This window comes from Hyaena hyaena, unplaced genomic scaffold (genome assembly GCF_003009895.1).
Source record: "Hyaena hyaena isolate Hyena2069 unplaced genomic scaffold, ASM300989v1 scaffold_651, whole genome shotgun sequence".
In the NCBI taxonomy this organism is placed as follows: domain Eukaryota; kingdom Metazoa; phylum Chordata; class Mammalia; order Carnivora; family Hyaenidae; genus Hyaena; species Hyaena hyaena.
This window is the reverse complement of record NW_024081282.1, coordinates 99,344-125,465: the sequence shown is the minus strand read 5'-3', so window position 1 is coordinate 125,465 and position 26,122 is coordinate 99,344. Positions and strand designations below refer to the sequence as shown.

Genomic DNA, 26,122 nt, shown 5'->3' with positions numbered 1-26,122 from the left:
GTTATTCATCTAACACCAAATTAATGGTCATGGTCATTCACAGGATAAAATTTGCTCTCCATGAATAGCAAATTATATTTAAATATAGAAAATAGACCTTATTTTTAGGATCTAATTCAAAGGGGGAGTCCATTTACTACAAGAAGTTTATGCTATAAGTAAAGCAAAGGCGCCTGGGTGGCTCAGTCACTTAAGTGTATTACTTCAGCTCAGGTCCTGATCTTGCCGTTCGTGAGTTTGAGCCTGGCATCAGGCTCTGTGCAGACAGCTTGGATCCTGGAGCCTGCTTTGGATTCTGTGTTTATTATTTTTGAGTGAGTGAGTGACTGAGAGAGAGAGAGAGAGAGAGAGAGGGAGGGAGAGGGAGGGAGAGAGGGAAGGAGAGGCAGAGCAAGCAGGGTAGAGCAGAGGGAGTGAGACAGAATCTGAAGCAGGCTCCAGGCTTTGAGCTGTCAGCAGAGCCCGACCCAGGGCTCAAATCCAAGAACCTTGAGATCATGACCTGTGCTGAAGTCAGATGCTCAACCAACTGAGCCACCTAGTCACCGCCCTACCCAAAAAATTATAAGTAATGCAAAAAATGATTCTTGAGGCTAAGTAGATTCTACCATCTCCATTGTTACAAATGAATAAACCAAGGAAAAATACAGTGATTATTATACATAGATTACTTAAGTAGTAAATAATACATATAAGATTTAGGAGTAAGATTCTCTGATTCCAATATGCATGCAGTTTATTACAGTGGATAATTAAATGTTAATATTTGAGGAGGGGACATTTAAGCTGAAACCTAAAAGTAACAAGCAGGCTAGGAATAACAGAGTGTTCCAGGCAAAGTGCTTGGGCAAAGCTTTGATGCAGACAGGACAAAGGCTCACTCTTTAACTCTTCAAACTCATACCCCAATATGACCGAAAGCATAAAAGGGATTCTTATAGAAAAGGATCCATTAATATTAGTTTTCCTTTATTTCTCTTTCTAATAAAATTTGATAGACCATGCAATCAATTTTTATTTAAATATATTTGACATATGTTTTCCTACTTCTAGGTGAATACTGGATTGATCCCAACCAAGGCTGCTCAGGAGATTCCTTCAAAGTTTACTGTAATTTCACTTCTGGTGGCGAGACTTGCATTTATCCAGACAAAAAATCTGAGGGAGTAAGTACCAGTCTGTTTTGGTGGTGACTGTTGACAGTTCCTGCCATGTTTTTGCAATATTGAACTAAACAGGAAAATTATACTGTCATATTTTCATTTATCTGCTTTTCTTACAGGGTAATTAGAGCATTTCATTTGCATAAACATGAATAAGACACCAAAGTGATGCACAGAGTTAACAAATACTTCTCTCCTTTATTTTCTACCCAGATGTAGTCTTTATGCACCTGCTGTGCTCTAAAATTCTATGGTTTTTCATGACACAGCACAGCTGATGCTCAAATTTTAGTGCATGTATAGTACTCTTCATTCCGATGCCATGACAGAACTCACAGCTGTATATGATGTTCAAAATACACAATTTATAATCTTTTACATAAAATAAGAGTATTGTGTGCATTTGCATACTTTTTAAATGTTTAGTCTCTTCAAACACATTTCTTGATTTTCACTTAGTGGTATCAAAATTTTTGTGCTAAAGGCAACTTCGTAATATAGGGAAAGATTTTTCACTAGTGTAATTATATTCTGCAAACAGTTTCTGGTGGTAAATGTTGCCTTTATTTGTATTCTTTTAATAAATCACATTCTTAGTAAATGGTGTGGGCATACAGAGGTACAGAAACTCCTTACGGCAAGGCAAGTAGCGTTCAGTGTGGCTAATCTCTTTAGGAGGGAAGCTAAGTGCTTGACTAAAGGTTGGGTAGTAGGAGCAGGAGACAAAGCAATTTCTGTTTCCCGTCCAGACTTGGCAGCAAAGCATAATAAAGTTCCTGTAGCCCCCAAAGAAATAAGGGATCATGGAAAATGCCTCCCTTTACACTGATAACTCAAATTCCCATAGTGAAGCCTTATATACTCTTATATTTAGTTGATGTTGCAAAGCAAAACAATAAATGCAGATCTATAAAGGATTCTAAACATTCGTCCCAGCAGGAGATGATTAGGCTTGCTTCCTGCAATGACTTTTCCAGAGCATGGCAGCCTTGGTTACTGGCTGCATGCTTTCAGGATGCCTCCCTTGCCCCTGAAATACTGATGGGATCTGCCTTGATGGCTGATTCCAACTGGTATTGTGAGGGGTTCCTTTGCAAGGGGTTGTTTATGAGTTCCACCATGGTCCCCTACAGCCTTCTGCAGGTTATTAGTTTGCCTTCTGCAGGTTATTCTCCCCTCCCCCCCAACCCTTCTTCTTTATGAGCAATTAAAGAAAACAGGAAGAAACTGACTCAATCTTCACTAAGTGGGAATTCACAGGATCTATCTCCAATTTGGGTGTTTATCTCATTTTCTATAATTCAGGATAGACCGTTTTAAAACTTCTTTGGCATCTTAGCCTTACAGAAAATTGCCAATACATGCATAAACAGTACTGTTCACATTTTTACCTAGTTTCTATTTTTCCTGTTCCTCTGCAACAGGTAAGAATATCATCGTGGCCAAAGGAGAAACCAGGAAGCTGGTTTAGTGAATTTAAGAGAGGAAAACTGGTATGTAACTACCTCAACATAAAATGGTTTACCTTAAACTTCATAAATGAAGCTCAAATTATATATCTTAGACTCTGACTGTGAAAGTCTGAGTTATACTATCTGGGATTCTATGTGTTCTCTGGTTTGCTCCTTCTATATCTCTTAGACTACAGATTTATTTTAGAGAAGTCTAAACGTTTTGTATCAAAATACATGGAAATATGCTACATTCAATAAAATAATATCAGATAAAGTATGCATTTCATTAACTACCTGATAGACATCATAAAAAATGAATTATGTTATAAATACCAGGTAAAGAGAATATAATATGCATTTAGTATCTCAGACTTTATATCATTTTTTGTTTGAAACATAATTTTTTTCAGTAAAAACTTTTGGAAGGGGAAATTCTTTTTTTCTGATTATTACATTTAGCAGTAAACTGACTGACGTGACCTTTTATTTGGATTATAGTAAAATTTTATTTAGATATTTTTAAACAATTACTAGTTCACTATTAATAATTTTACAGGTATTTTAAGATTAGATACCAAAACTAAATTTATATTATAAAAGCTGTTTAAAAATATATGTGTTTAAATAATAATAAGAATGTATATAAATGAAAGTTTCACACTTATCCAGATAATTATTCAATGTTCAATGTTCTTTAAGAAGCTATTATTTTCCATTGATGACTGTTTTACAGTTATTCCTCCTATGCAAAACCTACACATGTTAATTAACAATTTTAATGAAGTTCTCCACTTGACATAACTCTTCAGTTCAATCTTCAATTTATACATTAAATATCCATGTAACATTCTTAACTGTGTAGAATTTAAAACTACATACACAGAACTGTGTGCGTGGTGTTATTTTTTGTTGTTGTTGTTTTGGTTTGTTTACCTTAGTATCCATTTCCCAAGTAGTTTTTCTTTTTCTTTAGCTGAACAAGGGTCCTCATTATCTGAGCTGTTAATCAGTGTGGATTAAGTAAATTCAACAATGAAAGAAGAAAGCCGTAGACAATTACTTTTACATTAATCTATAGTCTAGGTAAATTTCCTACTCAATATTTTTAAAAAATCTGTTTATATGTTTCAGCTGACCTCAGTCTTTCAATTTTGCCCAATAAAACAATTTGTGAATTTAATGAAGGGTTTTAATATTTTTTACTTAAAACGACTTTCCTGCCCTGAATGCAAAATAAGTACTTACCGACTCAATAAATATTCTCTTGTGTTGTCTTGGGCATTATGCTTGGTGCTGGTGACACAGTGATGAATAAGTACATCATCTAAGAACGAACGTTTAAACAGGCAGGGCTGTGCTGGAAATAAAAGACCAAACATCTTAGGAAACTATGGAAAAAAAATGCAAGAACATGTTTAAAAATTTGGATCAAGTGGATGTACTATGAAATTTTTTGAAGGAGTAGGTTAATTAAAAATATATAAAAATAGGTAACTTTTTCATTGCACTGAGATTCCTCAGTTCTAATTGTTTTGTTTTACTATTTTGCCACTCTATAATTTAAGAAGATACACAGCAGAGCCTGGGTGTCTGTTAAGCCTCTGATCTCAGCTCAGATCATGATCTCACAGGTTCATCCTTGGAGCCCGGCCTCAGGTTCTATACTGACACTGTGGAGCCCACTTAGGATTCTTTCTCTCCTGCTCTCTCTGCCCCTCTCCTACACATGTACATGCACTCTCCCTCTTTCTCAAAATAAATATACTTTTAAAAACTAAAATAAGTAAAAAGATACACAAATATAGTGAAAGATCTCTTGGAAACAAAAGCTTTTTTGGAGATTTTTAATGATTAGGACAATGAAGCATTGAAATAAAGTGAATTCTTTTCAAAGATAAGTAGTGCTCATAGTAACTCAGGTGGGAGTACAATAGTGATTTCATAAAATCCTGTCTCTGGGTCTTATGACCTTCCTTGCCTACTTTCATTCCCTAAGTGAAAATGGGCCTATTGATTCATCCACCTGCTTCTGGGATCACAGTTCATGGTTGACAGTGATTTTATTTTATAACATAAAAGAGTAAATGAATATATGTGTGTCTTTTTATTATTTTGTTCCCAGCTTTCCTATTTAGATGTTGAAGGAAATTCCATTAATATGGTGCAAATGACATTCCTGAAACTGCTGACTGCCTCTGCGCGGCAGAATTTCACCTACACCTGTCATCAGTCAGCAGCCTGGTATGACGTGTCATCAGGAAGTTATGACAAAGCACTTCGGTTCTTGGGATCAAATGATGAGGAGATGTCCTATGACAACAACCCTTTCATCAAAGCACTGTATGATGGCTGTGCGGTGAGTGTAATCACTTGCCTTCTTTCACAGGGCAAGAGGCTGTGTGCAACCTACTCAGCTTGGTCTGCATCCGGATTCTCGCATGAAATGGATGCCTGTTGTTTTTAGGATCTGATGCTTAACAATGGCATATTAAAATACAGTATATTAGAAGCCACTAATATTCACGCGTGCTCACACACACAAATTCTGAAACATACATACAGACACATATTTAAAAGCCACAACAGAAGGTAAATTTTAGATCATATCTATTTGTATGGAATTATTCCTGATATTTGAATACTATTATAGCTAGCCATTCTTCAAATAAAAATAATTAAAATAATCAATTTGCTTCCTTCATCCATGATTCTAAAATGACAAAGGAATCAGCACTATATCATTACACCATAGCTAATACTCACCCCTGTATTTTGTCTCTAAAGGCTTGTCTGTTGGGACTATGTTGTACCAGGTTAGGCAGTTACTATCATTTTTGTTATTTCTATCTTCTGGAACTATCCTTTGCATACAATGGGAATTTCACTTAAAAAAATGATACAGAAAGCACACTAAAAAACTCGTTGGTTTAGCTGTGACTAAAAAGAAATCACAGTTATATATAAATAGGCCCATGCCTTCAACAAAGTGAGTATGGTACCCACAGATCAAAGAGAAAAGAAAGCATATAGAAAGTAGCAAGTGTTTGGATTTCCCAATAGTAATGTACTTATAATCATTCATAAAATTAATGTATATCAGCAGATATGCTTTGACTTTTGACCTCATGCACTACAATTTCTATTACGTATTTTTTTCTTAACAATCCTTGACTATATATTTATGTACACACACATGTATATATATGTATATATATAGGTGATTATAATGGTAAGAATATATTCTTATGTAGGAGTCTAACCCAATACTCACATCAGTTTTCATATTAAACTCTATTTATCAATTCAATAAGATTCTCTTCACCTGTGCAGTATATCCAAATATTATAGATGAGTGGTAACAACTGATTATTAAGTGCAGTGGTCAACATTTGAAATTTAAAACTACACATAACATCAGTGATAACAAGAGTTAATTACAACACGGATAATGGCAAATCTGAGTCTTACTCTCTTCTTTCTTACCTTCTTGCCTCCATTCAAAGGCTTAAGAAAAAAAACAGCATATATGTTAAAAGCATGAAATGATTGTATAAATTTTTCTTTCTGCTTAATTTTACAGTCCAGAAAAGGCTATGAAAAAACTGTGATTGAAATCAATACACCGAAAATTGATCAAGTACCTATCGTTGACGTAATGATCAATGACTTTGGTGATCAGAATCAGAAATTTGGATTTGAAGTTGGTCCTGTTTGTTTTCTTGGCTAAGATTAGGACAAAGAACATCCGAAATCAACAGAAAAAATACCTTGGTGCCACCAGGCCATTTTATGCCACATGCAAGTTTTGAACAAGGATGGTATAGAAAACAACTTGCTACGTATATATGTACCGATTAGAAATCCCAATACCCTTGTGGGGGCAGAGTCACATGACAAAAGCTTCGAAAATCATAAAAATATAAGATAGTGTGGCTGAGATGGAAACAGACCTTATTCTTGATTCCCAATTTTCATCTCTCCTTTTCCTATTTGGATTTCTTTGGTGCTGTAGAAAAAAAAAAAAAAAAACAGAACAATATATATTCATAAATGATATGGTGCTCATTCCCATCCATCAAGGATGTGCTAAAACAGTGTGTTTAATAAACTGTAATTATTTTATGTACAGTTCTATACTGTTATCTGTGTCCATTTCCAAAACTTGCACGTGTCTCTGAATTCCATCTGACTCTAATTTTATGACAATTGCAGAACTATCATGGCAATAAATATATGTATTATGAAAAAATAAAGTTGTAATTCCTGATGACTCTAAGTCCCTTTCTTTGATTAATAATAAAATGCCTTTGTATATATTGATGTTGAAGAGTTCAATTATTTGATGTCGCCAACAAATTTCTCAGAGGGGCAAAAACCTAGAAGATTCTTGGAAGCACACTTGGATCAACTCTACTGACAGTAACTTTGCTGAATTTCAGCCAAAAATATCATGCATTTTGATGCTTTATTCAGTGCTATACCTCAGCTCTTTTCTTTTCGAGTCCAGGATTTCACAGGATACTTGTATATATGGAAAATAAGCAAGTTTATATTTTTGGACAGGAAAATATGTATGCAAAGCTATTTTAACAAAGGGATGCCTCCATCAAACAATCAGATGTACAATTTTTTTAACAACGTATCTCATCTCTTTGTTTTCAGTGTGCTTCAACCTGCAGATTAATATTAAAATATGGGAACTATGCAATTATTTATGAATTTGTTCATTGTTATAATTCTTAATTCTTGAATTTGATTACAAGTTGCATATTATAATAGTGTTCAAATATTATTTTGCCTGCACCTGCCCAACAAATACTATTCCTTTTCTTTCAAAATAATATCACACATTATTTGACCTAATTCCTAAATAACATATGGGTGGATTGTTACTAACAAACAGTGCTTGTTTTAAGAGTCATACTTATTAAAACAATCAAAACCTTTTTTTTCCCCCCACTAAGCTATTTTCTTCCAGGTAGCCTGATATAGCAATAAAATTTAAAAATTACAAATTGAACTTTGTATCTATTTTAAGTAATATATGTAAGACTTGAAAATAAATGTTTTTTTCTTATATGAAGTGTTAAATTAATTGATACCAGATTTCACTGGAACATTTTCAACTGATAATTTATCACAAAAGAACATACCTGTAATATTGAAATTAAAACGTGAACACTTGTCATTCAGAAATTCTTTTATTTTTGAAATCAAGTTTGTAAATGTCCTCTCAAGAAGGGAGATATGAATCGTATAAATAAACTCAAGTCTTGTCTACCTGGATTGGTCATTCTCTTTCTTAAATAGGTTCCAAATTGCTTTCTCTTGCAGAAAAGGTTTTGATTCTGTTTCTTGACCATCCAGATTAGAATAGTTTTACACTTTTGGAAACAAATATTAGCCTTCAGAGATCAGTTATTTAAAATTTTCCACATGTCTAAAATAAAAACACCCCATGGTAATACTCCATTTACAAAATTAAGGTAGATTATCTTTAAGATTTCAAAAAGATATTTTTCATAATTAAACATTTTGCAAAGTCTCAAATATATGTTCATCGTGTCAGCACTAGAAATATCCCCAGATCTTTTATTTGAAATACAGCCTCTAAATTATACACAAAGTAATATTGTTTATCAAGAGAAACTCCATACATCAGTAATTTAATGAATATATAGCAATAAGAGAATATTTTGCATATTGACATGCACTGGGGAAGCTGCATTATTTGTCCATTTAAAGGAAACAGCCTCCAATTTGGCACTCAGAATTAATGAATAAATAACTGAATCGCCTATCCTTTTCTATTCCTATACATAATGGATATTGTCTTCTACATAGCATTTGACTTTTTTAATAGTTGATTTAATCTGAACAAAAAGAAGCTCAGTGGAATGGAAAAAAGCATATAATATGACATTCTACTCTTGGCCCAACTATGTATCAACTATTGAAAATAATGTTGCTCTTGGATGGATCCTGGAATGGGTGGATCCTGAGCCTGATGCACGTGAAATTTGGCATTACTCTTTAAAAATAAATACAAAATACAAAAAAACATTACTAAAGTTATTATTTTGAATGAAAAAAGTATTGCAACAATTTATTAATTTAACAAAAATGGACCCATACCAAAAGTATCACAAATTCCCAATGTTTTCATTAATTACTTTTGTAATTCTCTGTATTTGTTTTAGCTTCAATCTCTGAGTGCCTCTTCATATGAGAATTTTATAATTTAATTTCTTATAGAATGTTTCTCTAACTGAAAAATGATTCTTATTATCAATAGCTTAGAGCTATTTCTTTCAATTTCACATCTTGTTATTGGTAAGCATTTTAAAAATTTAGGTTATATTTTTAATTTAAAAAATAATTAAATGTTTATTTTTGAGGGGTGAGGGGCAGAAAGAGAGTGAGAGAGACAGAATCTGAAGCATCTCCAGGATTTGAGCTGTCAGGCACAGAGCCCAATGTGCAACTCAGACTCACAAATGGAGAGTTCATGACCTGAGCCAAAGTCATATACTTACCCGACTGAGCTACCTAGGTGTCCCTAGGTTATTTTAAATTTAAGAAAATCTCTATATCTTTATTTCATATATGCAAAATAAATCTGTGAGAATTTTCCACAGGCTAGCTTCTGATTCTGTACATTTTACACCTTGTTTTCTCTCTACTACCAACAGATCTCAGGCTCTGGGCACCATAAAATGCTTGCATGCCATGATACAAACTCTGTCCTCACACTTTTTATAACACAGTGGGTGACAGGATTATTCTAGAAAGCCATTACTATACTGGGATTACTGTACTGGCATTAACTATCCATGAGGATATTTAAAAAAATTTTTTTTAATGCTTTATTTCTGAGAGAGAGAGACACAGTGTGAGCAGGGGAGGGTCAGAGAGAGAGGGAGATACAGAATCTGAAACAGGCTCCAGGCTCTGAGCTGGCTGTCAGCACAGAGCCCGACACGGGGCTTGAACCCACGAACCGCGAGATCATGACCTAAGCGAAAGTCGGACGCTTAACCGACTAAGCCACCCAAGCGCCCCAGTTTATTTATTTATCTTGAGAGTGAGACAGAAAACCCAAGGAGACTCTGTACTGTCAGCACGGAGCCCGGTGCAGGGCTCGAACTCACAAAACCTTGAGATCATGACCTGAGCAGAAATCAAGAGTTGGAGACTTNGGGGCTTGAATCCACGAACTGTGAGATCATGACCTGAGCCGGAGGCAGATGCTTAACCGACCGAGCCACCCAGGTGCCCCAACATGAGGATTAACCAAAAGCTGTATAATTATATCCAAACCATGTAAACCTATTCTATAAGCTGGAAGTAAATGAATCTAAAATTGAATTTCCTCCTTTCTGGCTCCTTCCATACCACCCAAGAAAAAATGCCAAAGAGAAGCTGGAGTGGAAAGACAATATTCTTAAGAGATCATAGTTAAAGAATCTTACGTGGGCAAATTATATGACCATAAGAACATATTTCTAACCTATCCCTCAATGGCTTACATGGGGTCCATGAAAGAGTAAGGTCCAGAAGCATCGTCCTCTGTATGCTGAACAATTGTGAAATAAGCGAATTAATTAAGGACCTAGCACACTGATACACACTATTAGCTAAGTGGATAGTTGCTACTGCTCAAGATTTTCTACTGTTAATATCACCACCCTAGCGTAAGTTCCTTTCTAAAACATAACTAATAGCATATGCGCTTACACCGCAGAACTTCCATAAAGGTTTAATTTTAAAAATGTAAAACATTCTACAAACTGAATGATCACAGAAGCCCAAATTACCAAGTAGGATGCTATGAAATACAAGCTTTACTAATGAGTCACAAAGGAAACAAAACAGGAGCAGCAGCATAAGCCATGTAAATACCCAGGAACTGCACATTCATCAGACACAAGCTTCTCAAATCCTGTTTTACCACGGTATGTTTTGCTCTCCAGAAGGATGAGTTTAGTAGGCTTTAGAGTCTCTCAAATTTTACCCGTTGCTAGTCTTGTATTAGTGTAATGGTTATATAACTAATAATTCTTCATGTAGCTGCCACCCAGAGACCCAGAGATGGCAGGATTATTTACAATTGAAAATCTTGCAGAAGCATATCCTGCTAGAAGCATTCCATGTTCAGTAATCAGCACATAGCAACCCTTGCAGGGTCCTCATTTATTTTCTCTCTAGTAAATCCATGGTCTGTATTTATAAGGAGATTGGTTGGTATCAAAACAGAGGTAGAAAAAAGCTACAGAACCACTGTTAACTCTCTCTAAAAATATAAGTTGAAATAACTTCAGAAATGTTTTATAAACCCGGAGTTATTTTATAATTATCCGATGATTGCATTTCTATCTATAATACTGTTTACAGGAAGTTACACAAAGAAACCAAATACATTCCCATTTTTAAATTGCCTATATATGTCTATTCAGAAATAAAGAAGTAGGCTTTTTTCCATAATGGAAACATTTTGAGGAGCAACCATATATATCAGTACCAGATCTTCTTCTAGTGACAACCAAGAGCACAAAGTAAGCTAATGAGTCTACTAGCTTAATTTGCCATCACTTAGGGTCTCTGGCATAAGTACAATGTTATTTTTGGCTCCCTGAGGGAAACACGCAAAGAAATTTTCCCCTGAAGTGATACTTTTGTGCTCAACCCTGGAATGCCCAGACTGAATTAAAGAAAACAAAGCCCCCTACGAAAGAGACAGATTTGCAGGTCTCCACATCAACATGGAATCCAAAGTCTGTGTAACCAATTCTTTGATAACATGAGTTTTGGCATCTTATCTATTTCAGAAAAATGAAATTACTGACTAACAGTTATCATAACTAATATTCTGTAAGGTGAAGTATATTTTAAAAATCTTGAATTCTATTTTATGTGAAAAAAATTCTTAGCTATATGGAATAAAGCACACTTTAGATAAATTTTTACCTAGTTATTTCCACATAGCCATAGAGATTTTTCCATCACTACTGAGAGAAATGAGTGGAAAAAGAAAACCAATAACAACAAAAGCCCTAAAGGTATTAAGTATTTAACTAAAAGTAGACAATTGATATGACTAGGTAAGTTAATATTTTATTTTATGTTTTTGGTGAAATAGCTGAAAATCTCATCATATTTTTTTTCTCTGTGTAGGGGCCTTCCCAACTTCCCAGATCCTGCCATCTATCACTCCTGGCCTTTCAACCCCTACACCAGGAAGAGAGTGGCGGAGGGAAGGAGAAACTGGACAAGGTAGAGGGGGAGGTAGCTAAGTAGGAGTAAGGGGGTAAACTTTTTAGGTAGGTATTTTCTTAACATAGAGCAAAGTGGTTTTGAACAATGGAATACTGATACCAGAAATCTTGACAATCATTCAATTACCAATTAATCAATGATCAAGTATATGATTTAGTACCATCATGAGGCTAGGTTTCTACCAAATATCTATATATCTACATATCTATATATCTATATATCTATATCTACATACCAACTGTACCAAAGAATTATGTCATAATGGCTCTATACTATACCCTCATTTACAGTTTACTGAAGGAAATAAAACATAACATCTAAAATAACATTATCAAAGTTCTAACTCTACAGATGTGTGGAGAACTGAAGGAGCAATAAATGTTGGTTTGTAAGGATGCTTCATAGAGAAGACGGTAGGTCTACAAAATGTCTGTAGAGTCTAGATGAGTGTGGGTGAATGAGAGAAGGAAGGCCATTTCACAGAGGAAACCCAGGAGAGAATTCCAGAGGCATATGTCAGTGTGAAACATGAAGAGACAAGGAGTCTGATAAAGCCGCAGGGGAGTGGCACAGCGCCAAGTCCTACATTTAGGGCTGAGTTATAAAAGCTTGAAAATCATACAAAAGAGTCTGGATAGTGTGCACTAGATAATAAAGAATGAAGGCTGGTTGTAGAATATTTCATTTCGTACTGAAAGTCATACTTTGAATTGTTCTATGCTGAATGGATCTAGAGTCAGACGATAGGGACCAAGTGCCATAAGACTGTTCCTGAAATTTAAGTGGGCAATACTACAGATTTGGATTAAAGATTTACATGACTTAAAGGGAAGGGACAAGTATAAAACAATTTGAAAGAATAAATTACTATATTTTACTGTTTAAAAATATTCTAGAGTCATTCACCAGATACATCTAAACTATACTCAGCTAGCCTTTAAGAACATGTATCATAAAATCTGAGAAAAGTTATATTTACTAAAATCTGAAAAGTCAATGGATCCTAGTGAAATAAATGATATCTGGCCCAACCCTATCAATTGGGTTTGTATCTTCTCTCATATTTCATATACTATTGCAGAGTACATATGAAAATAACTTGTGATTGCTTCAACAGTATATGCTTACGACACTACAAGCAAGTACCTATTTCCTATGTAAATAACAGTTCATATACATGATCAACTACAGAACACATACATTTACAGAGGTATCAACTGCTAAAACTTATATAGTTTTGTATATTTATATGTGTCTTCTGATGTTGACATTTTCATAAGTAAAAATTGGGGCATGAGGAATAAGCAAATACATGGGAAGTCTGGGAAATAATTATATATAGTTTTTATTAAAAATATTATCTAGCAATAAAAAAATAAGGCATTGTAGGCACTCAGTATATACTTAAATATGTAAGTACACAGAGAAAGAAATCATATCTATATGCTCTCTGTTGCCTGCCTTTCGAAATGGAATGTTTCATAGGGTGATTATAAACATTGCTTCTACTTTCTTATCCACCATTTACTCTTCAGTCCAGCACAGCTGAACTTATCCTCTGCACCATATTGAAGCTTTTCAATACCACAAAAAATGAAATATTCATCAAATCCAATGCGTATTTTTTTCAGAAATGACAGCTTTTTGTCAAAACTGGCTCCCTTTCCTGTGCTCCTAATCTCAGTTAATGACATCCCTGTTCACATAGTCACCTGGGCCAAAAGCATTCAGAGTCATCATGAATTGCTTGCTGTTCTGGTGGTCAGTGATCTATTTCTGTCAATTCTCCTCTCCAAGTATCATTTATACTTGTGGATCTCTTTCATCTTCGTTACCACTGCCTAAGTTTGGGTAGTGATGTTTTGCACCACAAAACTTTAATAGCTTGCTATATAATTTCCTGTTTCCAGCAATCATTATACCAAAATCTAACCTCAGTACTGAGAAAAAACAATTCTTTATGAGAAATGCAAATGCAGACAGATTACTCTCATTTACAAAATTCCTCAGTGTCTTCCCATCACCTACAGCATCATCTTTCTCTTTTGTTTTGTTTTACTACACATGAAAAATACATTTACAACATCTCTCTCTTTTATCCACAGGCATCTCACATAAAACTGAAATAACATCTTGCATACTCATACTGAAGCACCCGGATTTGTAATATTCCATTTTATGGTATTGTATTTCATCTCAGAAAATATCAGTTGTATCCATTAGGCTGATAAATTATTTACTCCTGAAAATACTGGTCAAGAGTATAAAGGTCAAACACCTTAAATTGTTGAGCAAGACTGTCTGAGATGCTTCCCTACTTTTTTACACTCATCCTTGGATAAGTTTACATTAAAGAGCCACATTCTACAAGACCTGAGCTTACAGAAACAAAGAGAGCTGAGCTCTGGCCCCAATGGTTTACTCTGTTCTCACCTGTCTGGGTATACTGTGACTTGACATTACCGTAAGTTAAATTTCATGATCCTGTTACATATATCAAGATTTTTCCTAAAGGCACATTCACTGCAATATTCTATCTAATATCAGTGAAAAGATGGAAAAAATCTAAATGAATACGGTTAGGGAACTGGTTTTTAAAAAAGGTAATAGTACATTTGTAGATTGAACGATAAAGTTATTTAATTCAGCATTAGAAGATTTAATGACATGAGATGTTGTTCCAAATGTATTTCTAAATTAAAATTTGAAAGTCTAGAAAGCATCAACTCTGATACATGATCTTTCCTATATTGGAGATAAATGTAGCTTCTGCTCTGTGTTTCTTTTTTTTTAATCATCACATATTGGGGAAAAGCTGCTCAGATACTCTGGTTCTGTCTTCAGCAAAAGGCATGGCAATTAGTAATTTCCACATAAAGTTCTCATTCGTAACCAAAAGGAAAGATGAATTATGAAATAAACACCAAATGTTAAAAATGGAAGATCTTCAAGCTAATTCCAGTGACTTCATTCAACTAGGGCACATGGAGGCAGGCTCAGGGCAGGGTTAGTATTGCACACTAGCATCTGTTACTAAGGATTCTAAGGCTTCTCAGCAAGAATCCTTCACAGTGATGCAAATGTGTAGCCATCACATGATTGTCCTGTGAAGCACTAGGATTCGTGATGTCTCTGCGCTGTCTCCATTAAGCAATGCGTAGGTGGAACAAAGGAAAGCTGATGTACAGATGCAGATTTTCAAAGAATCCCAGGAACTAAAGAACCAAAGGGACACATTTCCACTTTATATTTTCCTCTCCAGTCACTAATTTTTACCTAAACGTAATGTCTTCTCCCTTAATGAATGCTTTGTCTGAGAGGAGCTCTTGATAAACAAATTACAATATTATAAGTAAATTTGGGGGAGGGAAGTTTACATTACCTATATTAATATAGACCTATAAAAAATAAAGTTAAATAATTATCTGATGAGATGTTTTTGAATAAATGAACATTGCCATTCTCCTATCCTTGATATATATTTGTGACCATAAAAGTATCAAATATTCAAAATTTTATCTTCACTTACTAGTATCCTGGACCATTAAAAAAAAGGAATCCATGTCTTCATTGTTATATATAAGAGTTTGCTTCCAGCACTTGTTTTAAAAGATCCCTTCCTCCTAGGATCTCACAGCCTTTGAAACAAGGATGTAGATTAGAAGACAGGTATAAAGAAGCATTATTAGTTTGGCAGGTGGGTAGTAAACTGTTTAATCTTGCTTTATCTTTGACATGCTCTGGACCTGGAGCATGTGGAAAGCTTACTAAGTGAAAGACTTCAATTTTCTCCTGCAACCTCTTAGCTCTTACCATAACAAAAAGCCAAACTGCTCTCCCAAGATGAAGGAATCTATGGCCTTTGTATTTTAAACCAGTCATTCCCAGCAAAGACTTGGTTTTTGTGAAAGTTTAACAGGGGTCCTGTATTTTATGGATTATAGTTTAATGTCCCATTCTTAGAGCCCCAAAATGACTAGGTGTATTTTGACAAACTGATGAAAGAAATAGCTTAAAGCGAGTTCTCCTTTGAGTCATAGAAAATCCCTTTAGGACTATTTTTAAAGGAAATGGCAAAAGTTTATCTAAGTATTTGGCAGAAGGTAAATAAAATCCCTTAATTCTTCCCTCTCATTTTTTTTAATTCACAAAGTTTGCCATTTTTCTCCTCAAAATGTTTTTCATAATACCCTTATTATATTAGTATCCTAGTCTAAGGTCCTTTTTAGATCAATTTCCTAACTTTCACTCTTCATTCTAATTGCCTGCCTCTAGTTTCTATATACTCACACAAAAACTTTAATCCATACTACAATTGCTGCCAGGTTCATCTTTCTATAATTACTCAAATGTCTCAGTTTGAATTTTCTACTACAATAATACTGTCTTACAAACAACTACATTAATTTAAAGATTTAATTATTAAATGTTTATATGTTTATTATTTTTGAGAGAGACAGTGCAAGTGGGGGAAGGGCAGATAAAGAGGGAGACACAGAATCCGAAGCAGGCTCCAGGCTCTGAGCTGTCAGCATAGAGCCCGATGTGGGGCTCGAACCCATGAAATGTGAGAGCATGACCTGAGCCAAAGTCGGATGCCCAACTGACTGAGCCACCCGGCACCCTAATTATGAAGTATTTATTATTGCTCATGAGTATATCGCTTAGATGGGAGGATTTTTCTGGCCTGCTAGATCTGGCTCGGCTGGTCTTGCTTGCTTGGGGTCATGCACATGTCTGCAGGCAACTGAATGGTCTTCTGAGGGCTAGTGATCACAAATGATCACTTATCTGTGGTGGACTTCCCTCACCTTACCCTCTAGCAGACTTACACCTGGCTTCTTCAACTGGTGATCATAGGGAGAGACAGAGAGATAGGGAGAAGTAGAAAGAGAGAAAGTATACGCAACCATAGTTTGAGTCCAGGATCAAAACTGCTGTGTGTTAGGCCCTCTGTTAGTTAAAGTAAATCACAGACCAGAAGATCCATTGCAAAGAGAAAATAGTCTTCACCTCCTGGTGGAAGGAAGGACCTGCAAAGTCACATTACAAAGTGCATGAGTGTGGGAAGGAGTAAAAGATTATGAAGAGCTCTGCATTCTACCACATCATTATCAATCTCTTGTTCAGAACCTTTCAGTCCTATTTCATGACTTGATCAATTGTAAACTCTGCTCCCAAGATTTCAAATAAGTGCTTCCATTTACTCTATCCTTCATTTTCCACCTAAACCTTCCTTTCTATTTTTTCTCAACATGGTTTCTCATGTTGAGCCAGCTCACCTACTCACTGTGACATGAACATGACTTGCATTTTTATTCACTCATACCTCTATGCTCTCACCCCTACCTCCTTCCTTATATGCTATTTTCCATTTCTTACACTAAATCTAAATTCTATTTTATTACATTACAGCTTTTTTTCTGACTAAGCCTTTATTTTTATTAGAGTCTCAGATGTTCTCTGATCACTCCAGTGCACAATTGCTATTTTTATTTATTTTTAATTTTTGTACGTCTACAGAATAAACATACTTTCCACACAATTTCAGCTCTTGTTATCATATACTTCTCCTTAAGGAGTGTTGGTTTGGTTTACCCCACAAAAATATAAAATGCATATTCCCTAGAGTGTAAAAATTAGTTCTAGTCATATAATAGGTATGTTACAGGTTGAATTATATACCCCCAAAATTCATACATTGGACTCCTAAACCCAGTTCATTAGAATGTGATCTTACTTGGAGATAAGGTCTTTATAGAGGTAAACAAGTTGAAATGGAGCTATTGGGAGAGGCTTAATCTAATATCACTGAGGTCCTTATGAAAAGGAGAAACTTGAACACAGAGACAGACAGTACAGAGGAAAGATAATGTGAAGAGACACAGAAGAAGACAGCCATCTATGAACAAGCCAAGGCAGAGGCCTGGAACAGACCTTTCCCTCATAGCTTCCAGAAGGAATTACCACCTGGAGTTTGGACCTTTTTCCCCCAGAGCTGTGAGACAATACATTTATTTTTCCCACTCACTCTGTGGCACAGCCTTAGTAAACTAAGGTATTAAATAAATGTTTGGGTTTTTTTGGTTAATTGAATAGATGAAAGGCTCAAAAGTATAAACTATTAACTCTATGTTCTAGGACAAAAGAAATTTTGACAGAATTCCTAGGAACTTAAAATTTCTGGATTACACATTAACAATATACAAAACAAGGGATTTTGTCTTCAGAGTGTATCAACCATATATTAAACTATTGATCATTTAACTAAATTCTCTACCTTATTTTTTAGATATGAGAAGAAAAACATGCAGATAGAAAGAGTAAATATGACTAACAAGTACTACATTTGGAAGGTCAAGTGGGTTGTTTTGCTCTGTAGGACTATAAAATAATAGTTGGCAAACAGAAGTTGAATGTTAATAAACTGTCTGAAGTTAGAAATTGAAGATGAATAATGTTATCTGAACATGTTATAGATTCAGCTGAAACATACATTACTTATTTCTTCTCTTGGGGATACAGTGAATGAGACTGACTGATAAAATCTCCTTGCCTTTGAGACCTTAAAGTTATGCCATATCTTAACATGAAAAGCTGATAATATTGACAATAATAATAAGTAGTTTTGTGATAGGTAAAGTGTAGGGAGGTGAGGTAATTTACAGCAGGACTTCTAACCTTGATTAGAAACCCAGGAAAGTAAGTATCTTTAAGCAAATGAGACCCAAGGAGTGTACAGAAATTGTTCATCTCAGGGGCACCTGGATGGCTCAGTCAGTTGAACATTTGACTCTTGATTTTAGTTCAGGTCATGATCTAATGGTTGATGAGTACGAGCCCTGTGTTGGGGTCTATGAAGACAGAGTGGAGCCTGCTTGGGATTCTCTCTCTCCCTCACTCTCGGCCCCTCCCCATCCATGTGCACATTCTCTCTCTCTCTCTCTCTCTCTCTCTCTCTCTCTCTCTCTCAATAAATAAATAAATAGAATGTTCTAAAAAATTGTCCCTCTCAATAATAGTAAAAGAGAGAAAGTATGTTAACTAAAAGAAATATAATGATTATATCATGAATCTGGTCAAATGAAGAAAATCTTGGAAAACAAAAAAACTGAGCATGACTCTTTTTCTTCTGGAGTATGGTTAAACTGATTTTTTTTTCCTTCCTTCTTTTACCACACCAACAAGTTCTTTCATGTTTTTCTGAAACTTTCTGAAAGCAGGCTGAGGCTCCCATAGGCTGCTGCCCGAACTGGACACTAGAAACAAGGAATAAAACAGTAAGACATGCCTCAGAGACTTACTTAAACTTCTGTAGTGAAGAGAAACACAGGTCTGACCACCAAAATTGAAAATCTAAATCAGTACTTCAGAGAGAAAACGATACCAGAAATAGAAACAAGCAATCATCAAGAGAACGATTTAAAGCACCTGCTGATGATTTAGTCTCAGAGACTAACTTGGGCAGAAGAAAATTCAATATTGTTCAATGAAGTAAATAAAGTATTGAGGAAAATAAAATCCTGGTGCCTAAGATAACAATAGTATTGATGTCTGCAGATTCTCTGTGACAGATGCACTCGGCTGCTGCTGCAGCGCTATAGACCAGCTTGGGGCATCAGAACTATTCAGTATAGACAGATTCATCCCCAGGACAGGGTGATTTGGGCAGTTATCCTGTGTCCTGTTCTTTGGGGGAGCCCTGCTCTATTGCCGGCAGGCAGCTGGGCAGTGATTCTTTGAGCCAGGGGGAGCTGTTTGCCAGACAGAGCTAAAAAAGGACTTAAGTTAATGAGTAACAGGTGAATAATTCTCCTGGAAGAGGACCAGCATAGAGCAAGACTGGAGAGGAACTCCAAAGGAGAAGACTTAAAGACTTANTGGGGGAGCCCTGCTCTATTGCCGGCAGGCAGCTGGGCAGTGATTCTTTGAGCCAGGGGGAGCTGTTTGCCAGACAGAGCTAAAAAAGGACTTAAGCCATGATTCTACCAAAAGCAGGACTTAAATTGGCCCGATCTCCAAAGCCATCTAAAGGATATTAATATGGGCCACCAGGAGAACGATTTACATACTAACCCCTCGCACCCCTGGGAGAAATCGTTAAAGAGATTATAGTAGAAGTCCTCATTTGGGGCCCAAGCAGCCAAAATCTGGCCTTCAGACTTTCGGTGTTTGCCTTGAATAATGTTGACCCACGTATATCCTTTTAAAAATATCCTTAATTTGTTGCTAACCTTTAAAAATTTGAGTTTCTGTATTCTCTTGAAAATGTAGAAGATCAGATAAAATGTAAGTGCCAACTGCATCTTTTCAATGGGAGCATACATTCTCTAATTTGCTAGCACTCCACTTCGTTCTGCTTTTATCTCATTTGCTTCATGTGGGCTGGCCTTTCTAGACATTTAATTCCTAACCCCGGTATTGATATTTTGAATAAGTAGAGGCAAAGGAGGATGGAGATTAGGAAATTTTGACCAGAGAAGGAATTCATTGTCCAGACAAAAAGTAAGGGCCTAAAATACTTACAGTAATTCAGGAGAAATTAGGAAGATTACCCAGATACCCAGAAAAGGGAATCAGATTTGATGAAAGGTAAGACATAAAGCAAGGAGATAAAACGGGCTATATTGTGGGATGGTTTGTACTCTTTCAGCAAGAATAGTGAAAGCATTCAGGGAACCAGAAAGAGCCAAGCAAAAGTCTCTGTGTTAGTGAGCTCTAGCTGCTATAGCAAAAAAAAAACAAAAAACAAAAAACAAAAAACAAAATCAAAAACAAAAAAAAAAAAAACCCAGAGACTGTGGGATGTAAACAGCTGAAATTTACTACCTCACAGTTCTGGAGGCAAGACGCCTATGATCAGGATGTTGCTGTGGTTGGTTTCTGGTGAGGGCCCTCTTTCTGGCTTGCTGCCTTCTCACTGGGCCCTTACTTGGCTAAGCTCCCTGATGTCTCCTCTTATAAGGACAGCAGTCTCATCATGAAGAACCCATTTTCTTGACTTTAGCACTCCTTCCTTAGTTGCCTCTCAAAGGTTCTATCTCCAAATGCACAGTGGCGGTTGAGATCTCAAAATATGAATTTAGAAAGGGGACGTTCAGTTCATAATAATCTCCATCAAAGCTACCCTCTCCTGCCTGACCCCACCTGATAATGGCATTATAATGAAAACTGTATTAGTCAGGGTTCTCGGGGAAACAGAAACAATAGGATGATACCCAGAAAAGCCAACGGCATCAGTTCTAGTCCAAGTCAAAAAGTTTGAGAAATACGAATTTAGGTGGCATTAAGTCCTACTCCACAGCCAAGGGATCAGTGTTCCAGCTCACGCAGTCTGGCAAAGTGAAAGAATTCTCTCTTCCCTGCTTTCTTGTTCTATTCATACCCTCAACAGATTGAATAGGTCAATCTATATTGGGATGTCAATCTGCTTTACTCCAACTACTGCCTATTCAAATACTAACGTCTTCTAGAAATATCCTCACAGATAAAATAATGCTTACCCAGATATCTGGGCACCTGTAATCTGGTCAATTTGACATATAAAATTAAGCCTCACAAAAACATATTTTGCAAATGAAGTGATCTGTAATTTAAGATTGGAACACCCTGGTTTATTTTCCTCTGTCTTAAATACCCGAGGAAGACGTTAGGAAGAGTTTCTGCCAGAGACAAAGAACAATATCATGAGAGAGAAATTAGGACTTTCACACATAAAGGGTAACTTGAGGGCCTGTCCTTCAGAGAGCTTTGTGATACTGCTGAATGGATGCTACCCTTTCAGACTCAGATAAACCCAGTATAAACAAAAATCACTGCTGTTTATTAAGAAACTTCAGAAATCTAAAACTCTGGACTAGAAGAAATAAACCCACTGAGGGGTTCCAGTGAAAGTATTTGGAACAATCTAGATGTAACAGCCTGGACTAGTCTCCCTGCCCTTACCATCATGCTGGAGGGCTGGACTGCTAAGAGGGACAGAGCACAACCACATTGTATATGAGCTGAGCTCTCCAACGACCTGAGAAAGTAATCATCTCCATTGACTGGCGGGGAGTATCATGCACCTGGGTTGGAACCGTGCTCTCTGTGAGACCACCTGTGCTGAACGTGTGAACGGGGCACTGCCTTCAGTCCACTATATTTTTATTTTATTTTACTTTTTTTTTTTTTTTTTTACTATGTCTCCCCTAAAAATTTCTTGAGGACATGTAGCAGGAGGTTAAATGGCAAAATTTTCTAAAACTGTTTTGGAGTTTAAAATTTTGAGTGACTTGTGTGTTACTGGGAAGGTGGAGAAGAGCTACTTTCTCCAACTGTTTCCACTAAGCACGCCTGAAAACCCTATACATTTTATGCAAAACAAATATACGGAGATTCAAAAAGATCAAAAGTAGAAAGCAGATCATCGGGGAGAGGGCATCTTGTTATCGGGATTGAGGCAGGAAATCAGGATCCCCTCCCGCTCAGTCTCCACTAATATCACAAAGCAGTGGTCTCATTTATCCTGGCCAATGGTGAAAGTATTCACTCTCCGCTAGACCTCTGACACCACCTCAGTGGAGAGAGTTGGGAACATATTTACTGCAAGTTGGGAATGGAAATTTGAAGTCCCCATGGGCTTCCCTTGACAACAGGTGAGGTTAGGATGCAAGAACGGTTTTATTTCCAACCCGTGAAGATTAAAATGTCCAGTTCCTTAGTTGATCTTCTCTGACACTATTTCTACAGAGATGAGGGTGAGCCTGTTACACACTCATACGAGTAGAACTTTACCCTTATTTGTTTCTTACTCAGGCTTTCATTATGTCAATAAATATAGGACACAAGGTTTTTGTTGGACTGGAGCAAAGTTTTCTCCCTTTCATATTACTTTGGATGGACAAAGCAAGCTTTTTCTTGAGGGGGCATGGGTATGTCTACATCTGTTGCATAAAAATCCGTGTTCACTTAGAACCTCAGAATATTCTCTTATTTGTAGCTGTAACCAAGTTAAAAAGAATTCATCCTAGATTAAGGTGGATGCTAATACAATAAGACTGGTACCTTATAAGAGGAGCAAAGACAGATACAAGGAGGCACAGAGTGAAAAGGAAGAAACAAAATTTTCCTTAACAGATAAGAGGATTGCCCATATAGAAAGTACAAAAGAATCTATAAAAATAAAAATCCTAGAATAAATTAATTTAGTAAAGTTGAAGGATATTAGATTAATATGAAGAAATTAACTGTATTCCTATTTACAACAATGAACACACAGAGACTGGAATTTAAAATACAATACCATGTAAGATTCTTAAAAAATCAAATGCGTAGATGTGTAAATCTATCAGAATATATACAGGATTTGTAGGCTGAAAACTACACAACACTGACAAAAGAAATCAAAGAAAAATTAAAAATGGAGAGAAATACTGTATTCATAGATGGAAACATCAGCATAGCAAAGCTGCTAAACCTCCAATTGATTATATAGGCTTAATTCAAATCCCATTATAATTCAAGCTAAACATTTTTTCAGATATGCACAAGATTATTCTAAAATGTATATTGAAAATCAAGGCAACTGAAGAGAGAGGCAAGATGGCAGAGAAGTAGGGAGCTCCGTACATTTCATTCGCCTTCATCTCTCACACGGAGAAGGCCTGAAGCCATCGCAACCCTTACAGAATCCAGGAGTTTGGGAGGAAAAGGAGACAGAGTCCGCTGTGAATACCTTATAGTGTGAATGCCAATTGGGGAAGATAAAATTAGGCTGGGATCGGAGACATAGAGGGAAGGAGGGATCCCCCTTTGTGGGGAGCTGCTGTGAGTCTGGGGGGGGGGGAGAAATAAAAGAAAGAGTGGCCAAAACTGCCAAGACACTGCCCCTGTCACTGGAGAAGAGAAAAACCTCCACTTAAGACACAGAGGGATCTGGTTTCCTGTTGTCCAGCTGACCGTAGGTGGATGCACTCATCCCAGGTGACCCCGGGGAGAAACTGCTCCTTGCTCGCCAGCTTGACCTGGAGGGGACATGGTGGCATCTGAAGCCATGCCTTTGTGCTTCTGGCACAACTCTCCCCAGGGGGGAGGCGAGAGGCTTGAAAGTGCTCAGAGGGACTCGCCTTCGAGTTTATATTTCGGGAAATATCAATGGGGCGCAGGGACTAAGATCTGGAAACAAGGCCTGGCTTGGGATATAGAGCATGGCCCACCTTGGCTACGCCACCGGCACAGAGAGAGTGGACCCAAAAGAGTGAGTTGCAACACTTGGTTTGAGAAGGGACTGGGGCACCGCCACTTTTCTCCCCACAACCACCATGGCAGGACCCCTGGGGGACACACTGGAGACTAAAACCTGCCTATACCAAACCACACCCATCCAGGTTAGGAGCTGCCTTTTTTTTTTTTTTTAACTGGAGGCGGGGCAAGACCAACAGATGCACTGCTCTGATTAATTCTGGTCACTGGCTTCCTTAAATAGTCACATTTAATCCATTCTCTAGATGTATATTGAACACCTCCACCGCTACCTTTTTATCTCTCTCTCTGGAGTTATCAGACCATACAGTTTCTCTGAGTAGCATTATAGTCTTTCTTTAGTCTCGTCTCTAACCATAGTCCCCTCTTTCTCTCTCTGAATTAAGCCTTGTAGTCTTTCTGCCTGTTCATTTCATTTCCAATTTCGCTTCCTCCCCACCCTGTCATTTTTCTCTTTGTATATTCTGTTCCATCAGCACTGCATACACCCGGCTCTTCATTTGGAGCTGGAAATTCTGATTCTATGCTTTAGACTGTCCTTTGTCTACTGGGTTTTTTCTTTTTCCTTTTCTTTTTTTCTTTTTTCTCCATTTTTATTTTTATTATTTGTCTTCCCATTTTCCTCTTTTTTTTTTTTTTTATGTGTCCCTTCCTTTTTTTTCTTTTTCTTTTCCCCTTTCGGTTTGCATGTTTGTTGAATTTGTCTGTGCGTTTGTCTACCTTTGTTCCCTGTGTGTTTGTCTGTCTTTATTTTCCAGGCCTACCTCAAGAAACAAGCCAAAGTACACATGGTGGAGAGTCCCAAATATCACTATGAGTAGAAAATAATATAACCAAGGTCTCAACAAAGGAGACCAAGAGACACCACTCAAAGAACAGTTTCTGAACGTACAGGCCCTGGACAATCAAAGAGCCTTCTTTGGTACAGCATCACTCACAGGTGCAGAGTGCATAACAAGCTTTTAAAACTAACAAAAGATAGAAAGCTAACCACAATGACAAAATGGAAGAACTCTCTTCCAAAGAAATTCCAGGAAGAAATGTCAGCTAGAGAACTGCTCAAAACAGATATGAGCAACATAACTCAACAAGAATTTTGAACAATAGTCATAAAATTAATCGCTGGGTTTGAAAAAGGCATGGAAGACATCAGAGAAACTACTGCTACAAAGACTATGGAGCTTAAAAATAGTTCTGATGAATGAAAAAATGCTATAAATGAGATGAAAAATAAAATGGAGGTGTCCAATGCACGGACTGAAGAGGCAGAAAGGAGAATAAGTGATTTAGAAGACACAATTATAGAAAAAGAGGAAGCTGAATAAAGAGAGATACACTGATCCGGGAACACAAAAGGAGAGTTCGAGAGCTTAGCGATACAAACAAACAGAATAATATCCGTATCATAGGAGTTCCGGAAGAGGAAAAGGGAGGGAAAGGCCCTGAAGGAGTCCTTGAACAAATTATAACAGAGAACTTCCCCAATCTGGGGAAGGAAACAGACACTGAAATCCAAGAGGCACAGAGAACTCCTCTCAGACATAACTTGAATCGATATTCTGCACGACATATCATAGTGAAACTGGTAAAATATAAGGACAAAGAGAGAATTCTGAAAGCAGCTAGAGATAAAAGGGGCCTAACATACAAAGGGAAACCTATCAGAGTGGTGACAGACCTATCTACTGAAACTTGGCAGGCCAGAAAGGAATGGCAGGAAATCTTCAATGTGATGAATAGAAAAAATATGCAGCCAAGAATCCCCTATCCAGCAAGGCTGTCGTTCAGAATAGGAGGAGAGATAAAAGTCTTTCCAAATAAGCAAAAATGGAAAGAATTCGTCACCACTAAACCAGCCCTACAAGAAATCTTGAGGGGGACTCCTATGAGTGAAATGTTGCAAGGAATGCAAAATACTGAGACACCACCACAAGCATGAATCCCACAAAGGACATAATGACTCTAAACCCATATATTTCAATAATA

At 36.7% G+C, this 26,122-nt stretch overlaps 1 protein-coding gene and 1 pseudogene across 1 annotated transcript in view; both read left to right on the top strand.

The window, feature by feature from the left end:
- COL11A1 (collagen type XI alpha 1 chain) overlaps positions 1-6,356 on the top strand; it is a 211,820-nt gene extending 205,464 nt beyond the window's left edge. Inside the window, 4 exon segments of the mRNA XM_039216657.1 lie at positions 1,054-1,166; positions 2,588-2,656; positions 4,740-4,973; positions 6,198-6,356. Of these exon segments, the coding sequence (XP_039072588.1) occupies positions 1,054-1,166; positions 2,588-2,656; positions 4,740-4,973; positions 6,198-6,344 (563 nt within the window). The 3' untranslated portion in view covers positions 6,345-6,356.
- A 17,725-nt stretch (positions 6,357-24,081) lies between these two features.
- The window catches only part of LOC120219798, a 14,223-nt pseudogene continuing 12,182 nt past the window's right edge, over positions 24,082-26,122 (top strand).